The 17,113-nt window shown below is 46.7% G+C and overlaps 1 protein-coding gene across 4 annotated transcripts in view; it reads right to left on the bottom strand.

The window, feature by feature from the left end:
• Positions 1-14,295: 14,295 nt before the first annotated feature.
• Positions 14,296-17,113, bottom strand: part of MTMR4 (myotubularin related protein 4) — a 56,836-nt gene continuing 54,018 nt past the window's right edge. For all 4 annotated transcript variants that reach the window (XM_058037633.1, XM_058037635.1, XM_058037636.1 and 1 more), the window contains 2 exons: positions 16,873-16,961; positions 14,296-16,509 (listed from right to left, as the gene is read on the bottom strand). In XM_058037633.1, coding sequence (XP_057893616.1) covers positions 16,332-16,509; positions 16,873-16,961 — 267 coding nt within the window. In that variant the 3' untranslated portion in view covers positions 14,296-16,331. The remainder of the gene's footprint in view (positions 16,510-16,872; positions 16,962-17,113) is intronic.

A 17,113-nucleotide genomic window follows, 5' to 3' on the forward strand; every position in this document is an offset into this window, starting at 1 on the left:
AAAACAGAAACTTAATATCTGTTTAGTAGAAATAATCTCACCATTTATGTAAATTTTCAATAAAAATTTTTGCCTTCAGTGGCAAATCTCAAAATACTCTTCTATATAATATTAATACAACTTCTAAAAGCTTCCACTTCATCACCATGAATTCACCTGCACTCAGTTACCTGCCAAAAACATTTTCTTCCTCTTTGAGGGTTTGTCCACGTTTACAGGGGGATGACTCCCAAGGATGCTTTTGTCATTACAGAGTAGGTCTGAAAGCTGCTGAAATGTTCTCCTGTGATCACAAGTTGACAGGGCACAGTCACCTCCAATGGCCTTTTTCTTTAGTAGAATTCATATAGATAGAGCAACCTTCAAAGCAGAAAGAAGACAAAGAGAAGTTTCAAAACCAGCAAGTCCTACCCAAGGGAAACAATGAACCCCATTTTTAAAACCAGTGTCTGTCCTGCTCCTTCTTCTGGAGATAAATCAGAGTTAAAGGACACTGGAAAGGTAATTCCTTTTGACAAAGATGAGTCATATAAATATGATAAAGAGAAACTCAGGTATACTTAAGATAAAGGTTTATTTTGGAAGACATTTAGGGATGAAGGATTAGTCCTTAGTGCCTGATTATCCTCAGACTTTCTGGCTGAGTTAATGGTTAATAAAAAGCTAATTCCATAGATGAAATAATGAAAACAGGAGGCCACAGGATCACCTATGAGGGAAGTCAAGTCCTGCTGTGACCCATGCAGATGAGCAAGCCTGCAGACAGCCATCACCTGTGGAGGGGGGAAAGGGAGGGGAAGAGAAAAGCTGGAATTGGAGAAGTTTAGAGGTGAAATTAAGCAAAGTCCTTCCATTAAAGGCAAACCACTTCTATATTTTTGAGGTCTGGGTTTAAATGTAGTTCCTTACATTTAATTTTTTTCAGCTGTATTTTTTAAACCACAAACAAGGTTTCTCTTTTGCTTCATTGGTTGATTATTGTCTGAAGCAGCAGAATTTTAGGTAAGATCCTGGCTCCCAATTCAGCTGTCCAGGGATGGATGAGCTCACCCTGCCAAAACCAAACCCATCCACACTGTGACTTCTTCTGCCTCTTCTCAGGGCATTCAGCTCACACCTGCAGTAGGACAGGTCATCTTCTGGGATGCAATACAGGATCTCACATGCATCTCAAACTGAAAAAGTGCTCCAAGTGCAATTTAAATTCTTTCAGTTTCTCTAGCTAGGACAGACAAGAAGAGATGGGGCAGCAGTAAAACAATGAAAAGGGACAAAAGATGGAGAAGTCAGGACTTAGAAGTCAGGACTCAAAAGACTGATGGTTTGCTATTCACTTGAGCTCAAGAGTAAAAATGGTCAAATTTAGCCAAAGTGGTGAAAGGGAAGATGGGAGTTTCATTGACAACCAGACCTTTTCAGGGACTGCCATGACTAAACCAAAAGCTTTGGAATAATTTTCTATCTCAAACATCCATTCTGAGGTTTGTGATCTGTGATTGTGACTCCCACCATTCTGATCCTGAAGTTCTGGATGAAAAAGAAGCTCATGATGAAAGTGAGAGGACAAAGGTGGACTGGGTGAAAAATAAATATTGGAATATCAATGGCTTGACTGGCTGCTGGCTATTCCCATCCTTACACCAACACATTATCCTAGCCATACCCTGGCCAAGTTGGATATGGTTGGATAAACTTGGATAAGCTTATATTTTAAAAAGTAATCATGAATAAAAGACAAAGGTTGATATTTGCAAGGCAGGAAACTGGATGATCAAGCTTGGGTAGGTCAAGCCTTTTGCACACACATAAGCATAACTTGCTTTGCTTGTCCTTTGTGAGGGGAAAAGAAAGGATAAGCTTTATGCTGTAGTAGAAAAGGAAGCCCTTGCATTTTCACTTCAGATCTTTTGATATCTGATAAGCCAGGCCCTCCAAGTAAGGAGCACTTTCCTTACTTGGAATGATATAAAGCATTTAGAGTAAGTCCTGTTGTTCTCTTTAATAAGGCACCTTGGAGGTGGGGCCGATTCCAAAAGTCACCATAATTTTTCCCATTCATCAAGTGAAACTCAGGGCTGCAAAAAGCTGTCTGGGAAAAAAAGTGGAGCTATTTCCCAGTCTTTTCATAATAATAAAGAATCTCTTTTTGTCCAGGCAAGGACATTCTTCAAAGATAAACATAGACTCGTTAACTAAGATAAATTCTGGTGAAGTCAAGCAAAAAACTTTTGAAGAATAAACCACTGCACTGATGAGGACACCCACTATGCTGCTGCCCTGGAACCTCACTTGAATTACAGAACTGCTGTTTCATGTTCAGGGCTTCTTTGAAATAGATATTTGTGACCCACAATGCTTTCCCTTTTCTCAAGCAGATCCATTTTCAAATTTATAGCCTCTATTCTGGAAGTGCAGAAGCCTCCAGGTCTCTCCTGCAGCCTCCCCTGTCCCCCCTGCTCCCTGGGCTCCCTGAAGGTGCTGCTGCCATGGCAGGGGAGCTGCAGAACCAGCACGGTCACTGACAGGGCTGGGGCTCAACAACCCCACGGGGGGGCTCAGGGATCTGAACACAGCCACCAGACTCCTAAAACCTCAGTTTGCAGAGTGCTATGGCTGACTTTGATTTAACATTTCAAAAGTCACACAGTAAAATGAATTCCAGAAATGTGTTCTTACCCAAGTGATTTGAAGACTGATTTCTTTGTCTTCAAAAACATTTATTCTAATACATGTTATATATTCTATTTATTGTATGTATATAAATATATATGTAATATTTATTTTATATCTATTCTAATAAAAATGAAATTGGAAAATTGATCTACACACATATAGAAACTCCATAACCACAGTCCACAGTCTTTAGTGTTTTACTATCAGCTTTTTGATTTAGCTGCTTGATTTTATCATCACAGCAAGCCACAGAAAGTGGATTCACATAGGAATGGGAATTCACAGTGAAATGAAACACTGATTTTATTCTAAAAATCAGTTTTGTAGATGAGGCACTTTTCTGCAGGTGTACTTGGAGATACACAGAGATAATTTAAAGGCAAAGACATTACTTGCAGGGCAGACAGTCTTTATACTCTGCAATTGTTCTGAGCAAGAGAGAAATCCTTGATGAAATCAAATTTAGTCCAATGCTGATAATCAGTAAATGTAACAGGTATAACTTAAGATGGCAAACAGCTCAGATAATTAACTTGCAATGCCTGACACTTCCATGTGATTTTACACGAGATCATTGCTATGATTACCAAGAAGGTTTTTAATATCTCTGCCTATTGCCCTTTTTAACAGGATGTTGCTGTAATTCTGTGCTGTTTGGAGCAACAAACCAGGGAGCTGAACAACACAGAAAGAGTTGGTGGCCATCATTCCAAAGCAGCAGATGTGGGAATGACTCACATCACCCAAAAGCTAATTCTGAGCAGCTTTATGATGAAATCTGGGCATCTTTGAGAACATTCTGTGACCTGTGAACAGAACACAATTCTGGATACTGCCAAAACCCCTAGACGATATCTGTGAATCTCTCACTGCAAGCTCCAAAGTGTGTTTGTACCAACAAACCTGAGAAACCAACAAAAGAAACCTTTGAAGGGCTCCAGTGAAGACAAAGTGAGCGAGCAATAGCGAGAGAAATTTCTTGTAGCTTGTTGGAATGATTCCAAGGGAAAACAAACAGATACTACAGAAAAACCCAATCTTCTAAGAAAAGAAAAGGAAATATCTGAAGGGAAAAGGTGCTTGTGGAATAGGAGATAAGTGTTAGACATCAAATCCAGATCATATGCTGTTAAAAGCTATAAGTAAAAAGTCAAAACCACTGAAGGAAGTGTTTGCTGAGGGCAGAGATATCAAAGGGGAAGGTGGCAATTCATTTCTAAGACTTCAAGATTGAAGCAAGAGTCAACAAAGAGAGCCAGAAGACTTCACTCTCATGTTCTCATCCTGCCCTCTTAATTCGAGAGAAGCTTCTAAGCTCTTTTGTCTAAGAGCTTGTGGTTGATCCAGACCTACCCAGGAGAAATTACCAGCTACAGCCCATTCTCTCACCAGCTGTCATGAAATACCTGACTGGGAACAATGATCTCCTTTGAGTACTATGGTAACAGGGATGAATGGCATTTTATGGAATAAATCAATATCTACTGATAAGTTACAAAAAAACCACAGCTCCTTCCTTTTTCCAGACAAAACAGATCATCCTTCAAACAAATTTGGTTTGGGTCAGAAAGGAGATGTACTTGGGCCCACAGAAGCTCTGGATGGACCCTGCATCTTAGCAAGAACATACCAGGGAAGGCACATGGATGGTGGACAGACCACTGTCCTGAAGAACAGCAAAGTAGGGCAGGATCTCCATTCCAGAGAAAATGCAACTGAGGGAACTGAGACAGAAGTGTCTAAAACCATGGGCCATGAGACAGACATGGATGGAGACCCAGTCACACCAAAGCCAAGTGGCAACTGAATGCAGGAGGCTCAAGGGACAGGGGAAGGTGGCTCTGGGCACAACAGCCCCATGGTGAAGTCCTTGGCACAGCCATGCATGTGCCACTGTCTGCATCAATTGGGACAAACGAACTCCTGCAAATTAAATACACCAAGGGCTATTACAACTTATGGTTTATTAATTCCCTCAGCCCACATGGAATCACAGAATCATTTGGGTTGGGAAAGCCCTCCCTGACCATGGAGTCAAAACCGTACCCAATCCCCACCTTCTCCCCAGCCCAGAGTGCTGAATGTCATGTCCAGGCCTTCCTTGGGCACCTCCAGGAACGCGAACTCCAGACCTCCCTGAGCAGCCTCTTCCAGCGCCTGAGCCCCCTGCCAGTGAGGAAATACACTCTGCTGGAGGCATTGTGGGAATGCATCAGTTCCTGCTTGCTGTGCTCCTGCCTCCTCCTGGGGCATTGCTGTCCAAAGACACAGTGAGCTTTGGGATGGGAGTTTGGTCTGACCAAGGCCAGTGTTCTTATCTTCAAAGCAGAGATCTGTTCAATGGAGAATTATTCAGACATTGACTAAATTCTGCTTTCTCAAAACTGGAAAAAACTGGATTAATTGGATAGAAATAAGGATGTGAAATCTAGCTGGAGGGTGATAACACTAACACCACATTCTTACAGACACCTTCCTCTAGAGACAATATTATTTTGTGCCTCTCAGTGTTCCAGTAAAGAACAAATCAATCATCACTTCAGCTGAAGACACAAAGGCTGCAGCTTTACCAGTGACTGTATCCAGTTCCCCTCTCTGGCACAGAGGCTGTTAATACTGGGAAAATCTCTCCCTCTTCCATTTCAGAGCTGCCACATCCAAACAGCCTGATGGGAATGGCCCCACGCCAAGCACTACACTAAGCCCAGCACTGCTGCAGAGAGCTCTCACCAGTCCAATGGTGCAGTGATGAGGCTGAGCAGGACCCCCAGGCACTTCTCCTAGGGGGGTCTGCACTCAGGAGGGGCCCACATCCTACTGAGGGCTTTTCACAGGTCCCAGGGCTACCTGCAAGCTTAGGAAACCTGAAAGCCCAGAAATCCAGCCTTGGGGTCCCAGCACAGCAAGGACATGGACCTGTTTGAGCAAGTCCAGATGAGGCACCAAGATGATCAGAGGGATGGAGCAGCTCTGCTGGGAGGAAAGGCTGGGAGAGTTGGGATTGTTCAGCCTGGAGAAGAGAAGGCTTTGGGGTGACCTCATTGTGACCTTCCAGTGCCTGAAGGAGCAAACAAAAAAGATGGAGAAAGACTATTTACAAGGGCCTGGAGTCACAGAAGAGGGGATAATGGCTTCCCACTGCCAGAGGGCAGGGATAGATGAGATTTTGGGAAGAAACTCTTGGCTGTGAGGGTGGGCAGGCCCTGGCACAGGCTGCTCAGAGAAGCTGTGGCTGCCCTATCCCTGGAGGTGTCCAAGGCCAGGCTGGACAGGGCTTGCAGCACTCTGGGCTAGTGGAAGATGTCCCTGTTCATGACAGGGGTGGAATGGGATGAGCTTTAAGGTCCCTCCCAAATCAACCCATTCCATGTTTTTATGGTTTTAAATAATAAATGCAAATCCAACATGACCAGCATCAGATGTGTTCCAAGCTCGAAGTAGCACGTGCTACCTCATTTCTCCAAAGATCTGCTGGAAATTGAAGGAATGTCCAGATCATTTCCAGGCATTGTGGGTGGGAACAGGCATAAAAAGGGATTATCACCAGCTCAGCTGGGCCAAAGGACACAAGACTGACCCTCTCCAGCATCCCCCATCCCACTCGAGCACACACTACATGGGAAATACTGAGGAAGCAATTTAAGACCATCCTTTCACTGGGAACTTATAAAGCCAGGCCCAAAAGTTATGCTTAAGGGGAGGTAGTTACTCATCTGGGATTAACAGAACTCAAAGCTGTGCAGGAAATTAGGGAATGCAGCTGTGCCTGTTCCTGCCTGATCAATGAACACTCGGAATGGGTCTGGATACAAAATCTGCAAGTTCTGGTTCTGTACCAACCAAAGGACTGATGAAAATGAAAATGATCTCTTCACTGAAATGAAGAAAGTCTCTTCAAGGAGAGAAAATGGGAGAGACAGTGTTGTCTGCACCTCGACAGCCAGGTGGGATTAATGCCTTCCTGCCACAGCCCCAGCGGTCTGGTAGCTGTCAGCTCCCTGCACACTTGATGAATTAATAAGCTCATCAGAAAGAAATTAACTGTCTTCCAAAGGCATCCATCTAAGAAAGTTGGAGTGATTCAAGCTCTGGGAGGTGCCTGTTTCTCTCCACTGACTCTCTGTGCAATCTCTGTGCAAGCCCAGGCACATCCAACTGACTATTACACATTCAGATGAATCTTAGGCAAGATGAATCCTACAACGAGTTTTGCAAGTGCATTACTAATGCAGCTATTCTGCTTTTCTCAAGGGAAAATGTGGTGCTCTTCACGCTGTGTTAAAGCAGATGTTTTCAGCTGCTTCTTATTTTAAGAATCCCGTTTTGGCCATGTGAATTTTAAGCCCTGCATACAAAGACAATTATTTATCTTAGCAGGGGTGTATCAATCAGAGCACCACGACTGCTCTGAGGTTAGCACTCACCACAAAGGTGATCATGGGCAAAAGAGCCCTCGGCCACTGATGCATTTGAAGGCATGACTGGACTTGCAAGGTCAGGGGGAACCAATAACTCCAATTTCTCACATAGCCCCTTGACTGATTTTTCGTTATTCTCTGATAATAAAGCCTCGCTGCATTTCTCTGATCCAGCCCTACCTCTAGGAAAGGTTTTGCCAATAGTAGAAAGCAAACAGAATTAAACTTCAAATAATTATGTTCTAAAAGACCCATGTGGGCATCTTTTCTTTTACTGCTCTCACAGTGAAAAACCCAGAGAAATCTTCTTGTTGCTGAAGTCAACAAAGGAGTTTGAACACACATAAAAAGAAACCTTTTCACAAAGTTCTACTTTGAATTAATTTACTGAGACTTCAACAGTGATATGAAAAGAGTCAAGAATAAGATTGAAAATATATCCTTTAGTCCCCTCACTTAGGAAATACATATTTGAAGTATCACTTTGCAAATAAGCTAATTTTGGTGCTGTGCCCTTAAGATGAAGGGAATATGTTTTTATGTGAATGCAAGAATTAATAAGCTTTCAGCATTCTGTATGTAACACTGCAGAGCAGGAAGGAGAGCTGAGAGATTAAGGGATACACGAAATCACAGAATCCCAGAATGGTTTGGGTTGGAAGGGACCTTAAAGCCCACCCAGTGCCACCCCTGCCATGGCAGGGACACCTCCCACTGTCCCAGGCTGCTCCCAGCCCTGTCCAGCCTGGCCTTGGCCAGGGATCCAGGGGCAGCCACAGCTGCTCTGGGCACCCTGTGCCAGGGCCTGCCCACCCTCACAGAATTTTTTTTTAGTAACTTGTTTCAGCTTCTCTTCTGAAGAATAAAAATATTTCAGTGAGACTGAAAATTTTAGCAGAACCATTTTGGATGAAAGCAAGAAGTCATTATTTTTGTCCTTTCTGCTCTTCAGTGCATAAAAAATACAACATAAAAAAGTTAGACAAGAAAAAGAAATATTAGCAGAATGAACTGTTCTACATAATATTTTTGACTAATCTTTGCCTTTAAAAACATAACCTGGGAAAACATGAGACCGAGAACTGTTCAACATGTCATCAGTTCTTTATTGTCCTAATTTTGCTTAATTAAAAAAATATTAATGTTAGCCTAACAGTGACTAGTTGTGGACAAATGTTTTTCTCCTTGCCCTTAATCCTCAGCAGGGACTGTCTGGAAATCACCAGGGAATGATCAAAATCTGGAGGAAGGACAGGAACACCAAACAGAGAACCTTTTGGCTTCAAAGGTTTCTCTTCTGCTTAGACTTTCCACTTTCTGTCCAATTCTCACTTGAGATATACACACGACAGAACACTGCAGAAATATATGCAAAAATATCACTTTTAACTCTCTTTTTGACAAGCAAGTACAAAAATTCTTTTCATACCTGATGGACCTGAGTCCTGCCCTGAGGATGTGCAGAGCTGGAAAACAGAAGTGGAGGTGGGCTGAGCCCATTGCTGAAGTGCAGCCAGAGTGGAAACTCCTTTATCTGGGAAAGTTTGGGAATGTTCCTGTCTCTGGGATGAGGTTGTTATGTAAAAGCAAGGAAAGAAAGCAATAAAAGCGCCCTGAGTCCACAGTGCTGCAAGGGGTACATGAGCCAGTGAAACGAGTGCTGGGGAGAGACTTTTCCCAGGCAGTGCAAGGCACCAAGAGGGGCTGAGGCTGCACAAGCTCGGGGGGAGCAGGACCAGCTGTGCTGCACTGGCCCAGGAGCTGGCTGTGTCCCCGCCCTGAGCACACGGCGCTGCTGCAGGGGCAGGAGGCAGTGCCAGCCCATCTCTGGGCACCACTCAGTCTCCTCCAACCTCAGGAACAAGTCAGCAGTGCTCAGAAACGCACGGATACCCCACGGCGGGCGTAGGAGCCACTAAAGCAAAGCGGTCATTCACAAAGTGATGTGTGTTAAACCTGACAACGTGGCAAAAACCCATTGAAATCACAAAGCCAGGCTTCACCAGAACTCCAGGGCTAGCAGCTCCTGGACAACTTTGGGAAGAGCAATGGCCAAATCCTCTAGGTGACCCTGACAGCACTTTATGACAAAGCAGTTTCTCAAGAATAAAAATTCAAAGTCCACTTTTTTTCCAGTCAGCTCAACTAGTTCAGTTTAGACAAAAATATCCAAAACTTTGCAATTTTGTAGATACTCTCTTTATTTTTCTCTTAACTTCCTCTCTTGCTGATTGTTTAATTAAATTAGCTCATAAGCTGTGACACTTTGATTCCTGTAAGAGGCTGTAGTAAATTTGTTCAGTCACTGACAGCAACACCCAGGATCCCTGTGCTTGCTGCATTCCTACAAACACACCTGCATTCGTGCCTTTTCTGCAGAGATGTCACATGCCAAGTGCGAATTTCAGGATAGTTTACACCAAAACAGTTCATCCAGCAGCTAGGCTTCCTCACCCTGGAGTTTTAAATGAATTTTTAAAAATAGCCTCATATTTACCTCTTTCTGTCCTCTGATAGGCCAAGTTAGATGGGGCTTGGAGCAACCTGGTCTAGTGGAAGGTGTCCCTGCCCATGGTAGAGGGGTGGAACTGGATGGGCTTTAAGGTTCCCTCCATGCCAAACCATTCCATGATTCTACGATGGGAACTAACTCAAGATGGACAACTTACAGTCATCATTCTGCAAGTTCACATTAAATCATTAAAATTCACTAAATAAATACAACTTGGTCCTGAAAATCTATTAAGAGTTAACATTTGGGACTGATTATTTCCTGCTCAGAAAGAGCAGAAAGTAAATATTTTTATTTCAATCAGTATTTTTACCATATATTGACAGAGAATGACCAGACATCTGAGAATTCCCTTGTTTATATTTTTCTTTTGGATAGGGAAATTATGATTGTCTAGTTTTAGCATATCAACAAGAAAGCACAGGATACCAAGCTAGGAGGAACAGTTGCTTGACATGAGTTGTTCCTGGATGGTTAACAGAAAGTTCCATGTTGCAAGACATTTGGAACAGACTGACGCTTTGCAAACAAAAATATCTTTTATCTCTCAAATTACCTCACATTTACAGCAAAGCCATGCCTAAATCATCAGGACAGGGAACTGTCACCCTGTCAGAACTTGGCTGCGGATGGAACCCAGTGTTTGCCTTGTTCTGCCTTTCTAGAAACCGCAACTCTGAGAACCAAAGCTCCCTAAAGCTGCATCCCATAGAAAGAGAGGCCAAAAAATCAAAAGGTCCTGTCATAGGGTTTGCTTGACCACTGCCCTGCAGTGCATCAGGCAGAGCAGGCTGCACTGAAGTCTATAATGACTCATCTTCATCTTAACAATGTTGATACCAAATCTTAACTTAAATTCTTCCTAACTTGGTATTGAGGCTAGTTTTTTGCTTTCTCAAATGCTTAGTTCTATTTTCTTGACATTACAGATGAAGTACCACAGATACCACAGAAAACACCTCAGGAATCAGATGGGAATTCCTGCTCTTAAACAATAACCAAAAATAAGGATTGGGATACTCTGACCAGTCCTAAAGGTGGATGGTGCTGCAGGAAGCAGGGTGAAGGTGTCACAAAAGCACACAGACTTGTAGAGTACGGACAGACTGACCCGGGAACCTGCACATCCACCTGCATGGAGAACAACTCCTTCCCTTCCCCGGGTGACCCGAGCAGCCCTGACAGCCCCGCCAGGCCCTGACAGCCCCGCCATGCCCTCACAGCCCGGCCAGGGCCTCACAGCCCCGCCATGTCCTCACAGCCCTGACAGCCCCACCGTGCCCTCACAGCCCCGCCATGCCCTCACAGCCCCGCCATGTCCTCACAGCCCTGCCATGCCCTCACAGCCCCGCCATACCCTCACAGCCCTGACAGCCCCGCCATGCCCGGACAGCACTGCCATCCCCTGACAGCCCCGCCATGCCCTGACAGCCCTGCCATCCCCTCACAGCCCCGCCATACCCTCACAGCCCTGACAGCCCCGCCATGCCCTCACAGCCCTGCCAGGGCCTCACAGCCCCGCCATGCCCTCACAGTCCTGACAGCCCTGCCATGCCCTCGTAGCCCCGCCATCCCCTCACAGCCCCGCCATACCCTGACAGCCCTCACAGCCCCGCCATGCCGTCACAGCCCCGCCATGCCCTCACAGCCCCGCCATGCCCTCAAAGCCCTGCTATCCCCTCACAGCCCCGCCATGCCCTGACAGCCCCGCCATGCCCTGACAGCCCTGCCATCCCCTCACAGCCCCGCCATGCCCTCACAGCCCCGCCATGCCGTCACAGCCCTCACACCCCCGCCATGCCCTGACAGCCCTGCCATCCCCTCACAGCCCCGCCATGCCCTCACAGCCCCGCCATCCCCTCACAGCCCCGCCGTCCCCTCAGGCCACATCGCCCTCCCGCGCTGGCCGAGGCCCGGGGGTGCTCAGCGCCCTGAGGGTGGGGCTGAGGTAATATGGCAGGAAACGGCGCTGCCATGAGGAGCGGCTGAGGCAGCTGGGAAGGGGCTCAGCCTGGAGCAAAGGAGGTTCAGGAGGGACCTTGTGGCTCTGCACAGCTCCTGACAGTAGGGGACAGCCGGGGGGGTCGGGCTCTGCTCCCAGGGAACAGGGACAGGAGGAGACGACACGGCCTCAGGCTGGGCCAGGGGAGCCTCAGGGTGGATTTTGGGGAAATTCCTTCCTGGAATTTGCTGTCCAGCCCTAGCACAGCTGCCCAGGGCAGGGGTGCAGTCCTCGCCCCTGAAAAGGTTTAACAGCCATGCGGATGTGGCACTTGGGGACATGGGTCAGTGCTGGCCTTGGCAGTGATGGAGAACAGTTGGACTCAGTGATCTCAGAGGGTTTTTATCAATCTTAATTATTCTGTGATTCTGAAGCTGCATGAGCAGCCTAAGCTTGGTGAGGCTGAAGCTGTGCACTGCTTTTGTCAACTTTTTTTTGTTTCAAATTATGATAACTTTAAACATATTGCAGGATGCATGCAGCATCTTTCATATACAGACAATTATTTTATCTAGGGACACACAGAGACACCAGAAGTCCCATAAACGAATGACAGCACCCCAAGTTCACTTTCACAGAAGCCCAAGATTTTGGGAGAGAAATGTGTAAACTATCACTGAAAACAGACACACACTTCAGAAAGTTCGGAAATCCTTCCTGCCTGTGTCCCTCACTTTGAACTGTCTCCTGCACAGGACTCACAGAGTTCACAAGGCCACAATCACCGTCCTCTTCCTCTTCTTCCTCCACATCCCCGGCCATTTCAGTGTTATCCATTAACACACCTGAGTAACCCCAGCCCTTGCCAGCCTGACCTGGCTTCTCACTACACTGAAATGTGTGTTTATTTTGTTGTGTGGCTGCTGAGACAGCGTGGCACATCACACGCAGCCCCAGTTGTTAATTCACCAAGGATTCCTGGCAGTTGGTGCATGGATGGGGAAGACTTTGATGTCCCTGTTTGTGCTGGGTTCAGACCCATTTCGGCAGATATTGATTACCTCAGGTTGAACGTGTTGGCAACGAGGGCTTTATGTTCCTGTAGTGATAACACTTCCCTCCATGCTTAATAAGCAGGTGAGTTCAGTGCCCTTCGCTGGGGTGGCCAGGCTGACGTGACACTAGCCACAAGTGTCCTAGCAGCTTGTTACTTAATAAATACTGTTTATAAATAATGATTTATCTTTTAACTGTGCATGGGGGAATTGTGCTGTGGTGTTTTCCCTGCTGGAGATAAGAAGCCAACAGGTCTCAGCAGTCAGCCTCTCCAGATGACATTGGGACTGCTAAAGATGGAAGTTAATAATAAATGGCCTTTTCCTGCAAAAATGCTGGTCATGACTAATATTGAGCAGCGTTGCTGTGGCAGAGCACCCACCACAGCTGGGACCAGCGCCTCCAACAAGTGTCCTGCCACAGGCAGTCTCAATGTGACCAGCCTGTCACACCTGTGGTGGCTGTGGTGGGCAGCAGGTCAGATGTGGGCCAGCCATGGTTAATGTGACTGTTTGACCACAGATCAGATTGGACTGGGCTGGAGCCCTGCCAAGGGTCAGCAGTCTCATCCTCGGGTCAGCAGTCAGGGATTCTCTCTGAGGGTCAGCAGCTGCCTGAGGGACTTCCTCAAAGCCTCCGCGGGGCAGTGACTGCACATTCCGTAGAGAGGCCGCCCCTCTAAACTCTTCACAATTCTCATGTCAGTTGGGTAGTACCAATTCCATTTTACATCACAAATCTGTATTCAAGTGTTTGCAGGGCTATAATTTCATCGATTTATGTGGTTTCTAGAAATAATCTCATTTAAACACCTTCTTTCTCTCAGTTTTACAATCTCCAGCAAAAGTAGTTTCCTGAGCTGACCTCATGTGAGGAACAATGGTTCACATTTCAATGTGACAAACTATCCTGTTCCCCACATTTCTGATACGAGGCCTTTAGGTATCACTTGTCTGACAGGAACACCTGAGCCGAATTGAGGGAGTAGTTTACCAGGGATCTGCTGAATTTCAGTATCCCTGGATCTTTGAATTGAGGACAGACTTTCAAGGAGATTCTCTCTGGCTCCATCACAAAGTATAACTGACCTGCAGCACCATCCAGCTGACAAAGCACTGTCCCAGGCTGCTCCCAGCCCTGTCCAGCCTGGCCTTGGGCACTGCCAGGGATCCAGGGGCAGCCCCAACTGCTCTGGGCACCCTGTGCCAGGGCCTGCCCACCCTCCCAGGAAACAATTCCTAATTCCCAATATCCCCTCTATCCCTGCCCTTTGGTAGTGGGATGCCATTCCCTGTGTTCTGTCCCTCCATCCTTGTCCAAAGTCCCTCTCTTGGAGCTCCTTTAGACACAGGGAGGGGCTCTATGGTCTCCCCAGAGTCTTCTCTTCTCCAGGTGAACAATCCCAACTCTCTCAGCCTTTCCTCATAGCAGGGAATCCTGCCTAACAATGCTTCCTTAGAAAGAAAACAACTCCTTGAGTTCTTACAGGAGAGGCTGGAAGGCCCTGGTTATCCTGGGAAGGACATCCTGCAGGTTTGTTTGGAAGAGGGCAGAGGTGTTGTGTGCCCTACCTGTGATTCTGATTGTGAGAAGGGATATTAAATCCCTAATGCACCTTAATCAAGGGAAAAGCAGCTTGAAATCCCCTGGGCAAGCAGAACTCCCCACAGAGGAAAGAAGGGGCCAAACCCAGCAGCACTAATATAGAGATTTTATTTCGACTGTATCGAGTTGTACAGCACATTTTGTTTGTCACAATGCCATCAAACTGACTGGAGTTTTTGGCCAGCACATTGTGACGCTGAGACTCACAAGAGCTAAAAGCAGTTTGGACTAATGGCCTGAATGGGAGGGCCAGCAGTACCTGGTTTCTGGCTTCCTCATCACTTGCAGTCATTCCAACATGTGCAAAACAGGAGCAAATCCAAGTTCCTTCCGCCAGGCCAATGGTCACACTTCCATGTTCAGCAATGACTGCAAGGTACAAGGCAGGGGAGAATCTGAAGCAAGGTGCCTTCTCGTCCCAGAGCCACGTTGTTTGTTCCCAGTGTGGAAAAAAAGCACAGTCTAAGTACAGGGTCTTCAGAAAATGAGCTTCACTTACACAAAACCAGAGGCTGACAAGTCAAAGTGCAGGAAAGGGTCCTTATTTCATTCCTTCTGATGGAGATGACAAACCATTACTGAAAGATCTGGGAGATCACAACAGAGTCAAGTCCTTTGCCTTGTTAGCAGACCAAGGTCCCCCCTGCCACAAACCAAGTCTCAGCTCCTGAAGTGCAGAATATATTGGAAAGAAAACCTACATTTCTGCAAAGAAACGCTCCACTTTCAAACTCTTCTTCCTGACTAGTATCCACAGATGCCTTACAGAGGAGGCAGGATGGATGCTCCTCAAGGGATCCAGGGATTACAAGCCCACTGAAGCCCACTTTATACACCATTCTTCCTTTCTAAACCCAGTTCTTTGTCCTTAGGATGAGTTGGGATTCCTGCTCTCTAGTTTAAAGAAGAAGCAGAGAGGCATTTACAAGTTGGCAACTCTGAACTTTGACCACTGTACAAGGAGACAAAAAAAGAAGTCAAATTCAAGACACGTTTCAGGTAGCACTGGGGCAAGTCAGAGAGATTGTTTCCACCACTGAACAAATGCCACATGTCATGGTTCTCACTGCAGCTGTACATCCTAAAGTGAAAAGCACAGACTGTAGTGTCTATGTCAGCCAGTGTCCTTCCCCACCCCCAATTTGGTATCGATGCTTCATTCTCCCTTCTTCGGGTTACATTAAGTGCACAGAAATATATAGCAGCATTTGGACTGAAACCCTCACATACACCAGACAGCACATTCCAGGAGGTAAAACAACACATTATGGCCTATACCCTCAAGGTATCAAGTTTTCAGGATAAAGAGCAGTAGGAAGTGGAGAGCTGAGGGCAGAAAAGGGGAGGAGGAGCAACACAGGAACATGAGTTCTGTTTCCATGCCAGGAGAGGATCAGGGTGCCATTCCTGTGTTAGCACCAGGCTGTGCACAACTGCAGACAAAGCAAAGGGGCAGAGCAGAAGTGAAAAGCCAATCTCCCATCTCCCCATGGTGTTGGGGGCAGGGACAAAGTCCAGTGTGACACTGATCCCAGCGGAGCCTGAAAATGGGCACGATCTGCTCAGCCCTTTTCAGCTGGAATGAATTTCTCTTCAGAGCCCGAGAGAAAATCAATTAGTGATGGCTAGTGAGTCTTGTTCACCAAGCTGATCGCAAATCACACTCATGGGAAGAAAATCTACAGATCTGCTCCAGGCTGAGGCCCTTCCAATGCCCACGGGACCATCGGAAGCTTGCCCTCTTCCTTCTCACACAGCAGCCTGCCTTTGGAGGGGGAGGTGGTTCTAAACATGCCTTTCTATTGCTTTGGGGGGACTTTGCACAGGGCAAACAGCTGTGAAAATGTTACTTTCCAGACCACAAAAGGAAGAGGTTGTGATCTTCTCTCAGCCCTAGGCCATCAGGGCCACAACACACGGGTCCACCAGCTCCGGGGTGGGGACACAGCAAACTTTGATCTGAGCTCCTCTGCTCCAGCCCGGCAGCGAGGCTGCTGCAGACAGTGCATTCCAGCTTGGTGTTCAAGTGTTGCACCAAAGGCCTTCACAGTTACCCTGGAGGCAGAGTCACCCTTCAAACCCATGAGAGAAAAGGCTGGGCTTAGACAGGTCCTTTGTCTGGCATTCAGCTGGAAGCTGTGGCAATGGGTTTCTTCATATGTTGGCTCATGAGCTCCCTGGCACGAGACACTTGGATGTGGTCAAAACAGGAGTTACAAACGAGGACAGGGTCGTACAACTGCTGATCAGGGATGGGCAGCTTCAGATGGCAGCAGGTAGCACAGAACACATTCCCACAGTTCCTGTCAAGGAGTAAGAAAACCAGTGAGAAGAGAGCTGAGACCACCACAGCAGAACTTCAGCAAGTTCTGGTTCAGGTCAGGGCAAAGCACCAGCCTGACTGAGGATTGTAAATGTGTTTTTTATACTGTGGTCAGCAGTGCAAGCAAACTGCTAGTGCTGACAGGGACTCATTGCTGTCCAGGAAAGGGATCAAAGGCCTTGGAAAAATAGAAACAAGAACAATGTAGAATGGAACTCTGCAGGGAACTGATGAGACCTGGCATGTAGTGGAAAGAGCTAAAAGCTTCTCCTGGGAGCTGGAGGGAACAGACCTGGCAGAGGGGCATTTTGTGACACCGGGCCCAGAGCGCTGACATTTTTACCTGCAGTGGTGCCTCCGTTTGGCCAGCCAGAACTCACAGTCACAGTTGAAGCAGTGTGAGGCCATGTGGTCTGGGACCCACCGCGTGACCTAGGGCAGACACCAGTTAGCTCCCATCTGTAACCCCCCCAGTGACAGCTCTGGGCAAACTGGGGGTGGCTTTGGGCCACACCTCACAGTGAGCCTACCCCCCCTGAGCCATTAGCAGCAGAGATGTGTCAAGGACATGCTCACTGCCTCAC

This window comes from Melospiza georgiana, chromosome 19 (assembly GCF_028018845.1).
Source record: "Melospiza georgiana isolate bMelGeo1 chromosome 19, bMelGeo1.pri, whole genome shotgun sequence".
Taxonomy (NCBI): Eukaryota; Metazoa; Chordata; class Aves; order Passeriformes; family Passerellidae; genus Melospiza; species Melospiza georgiana.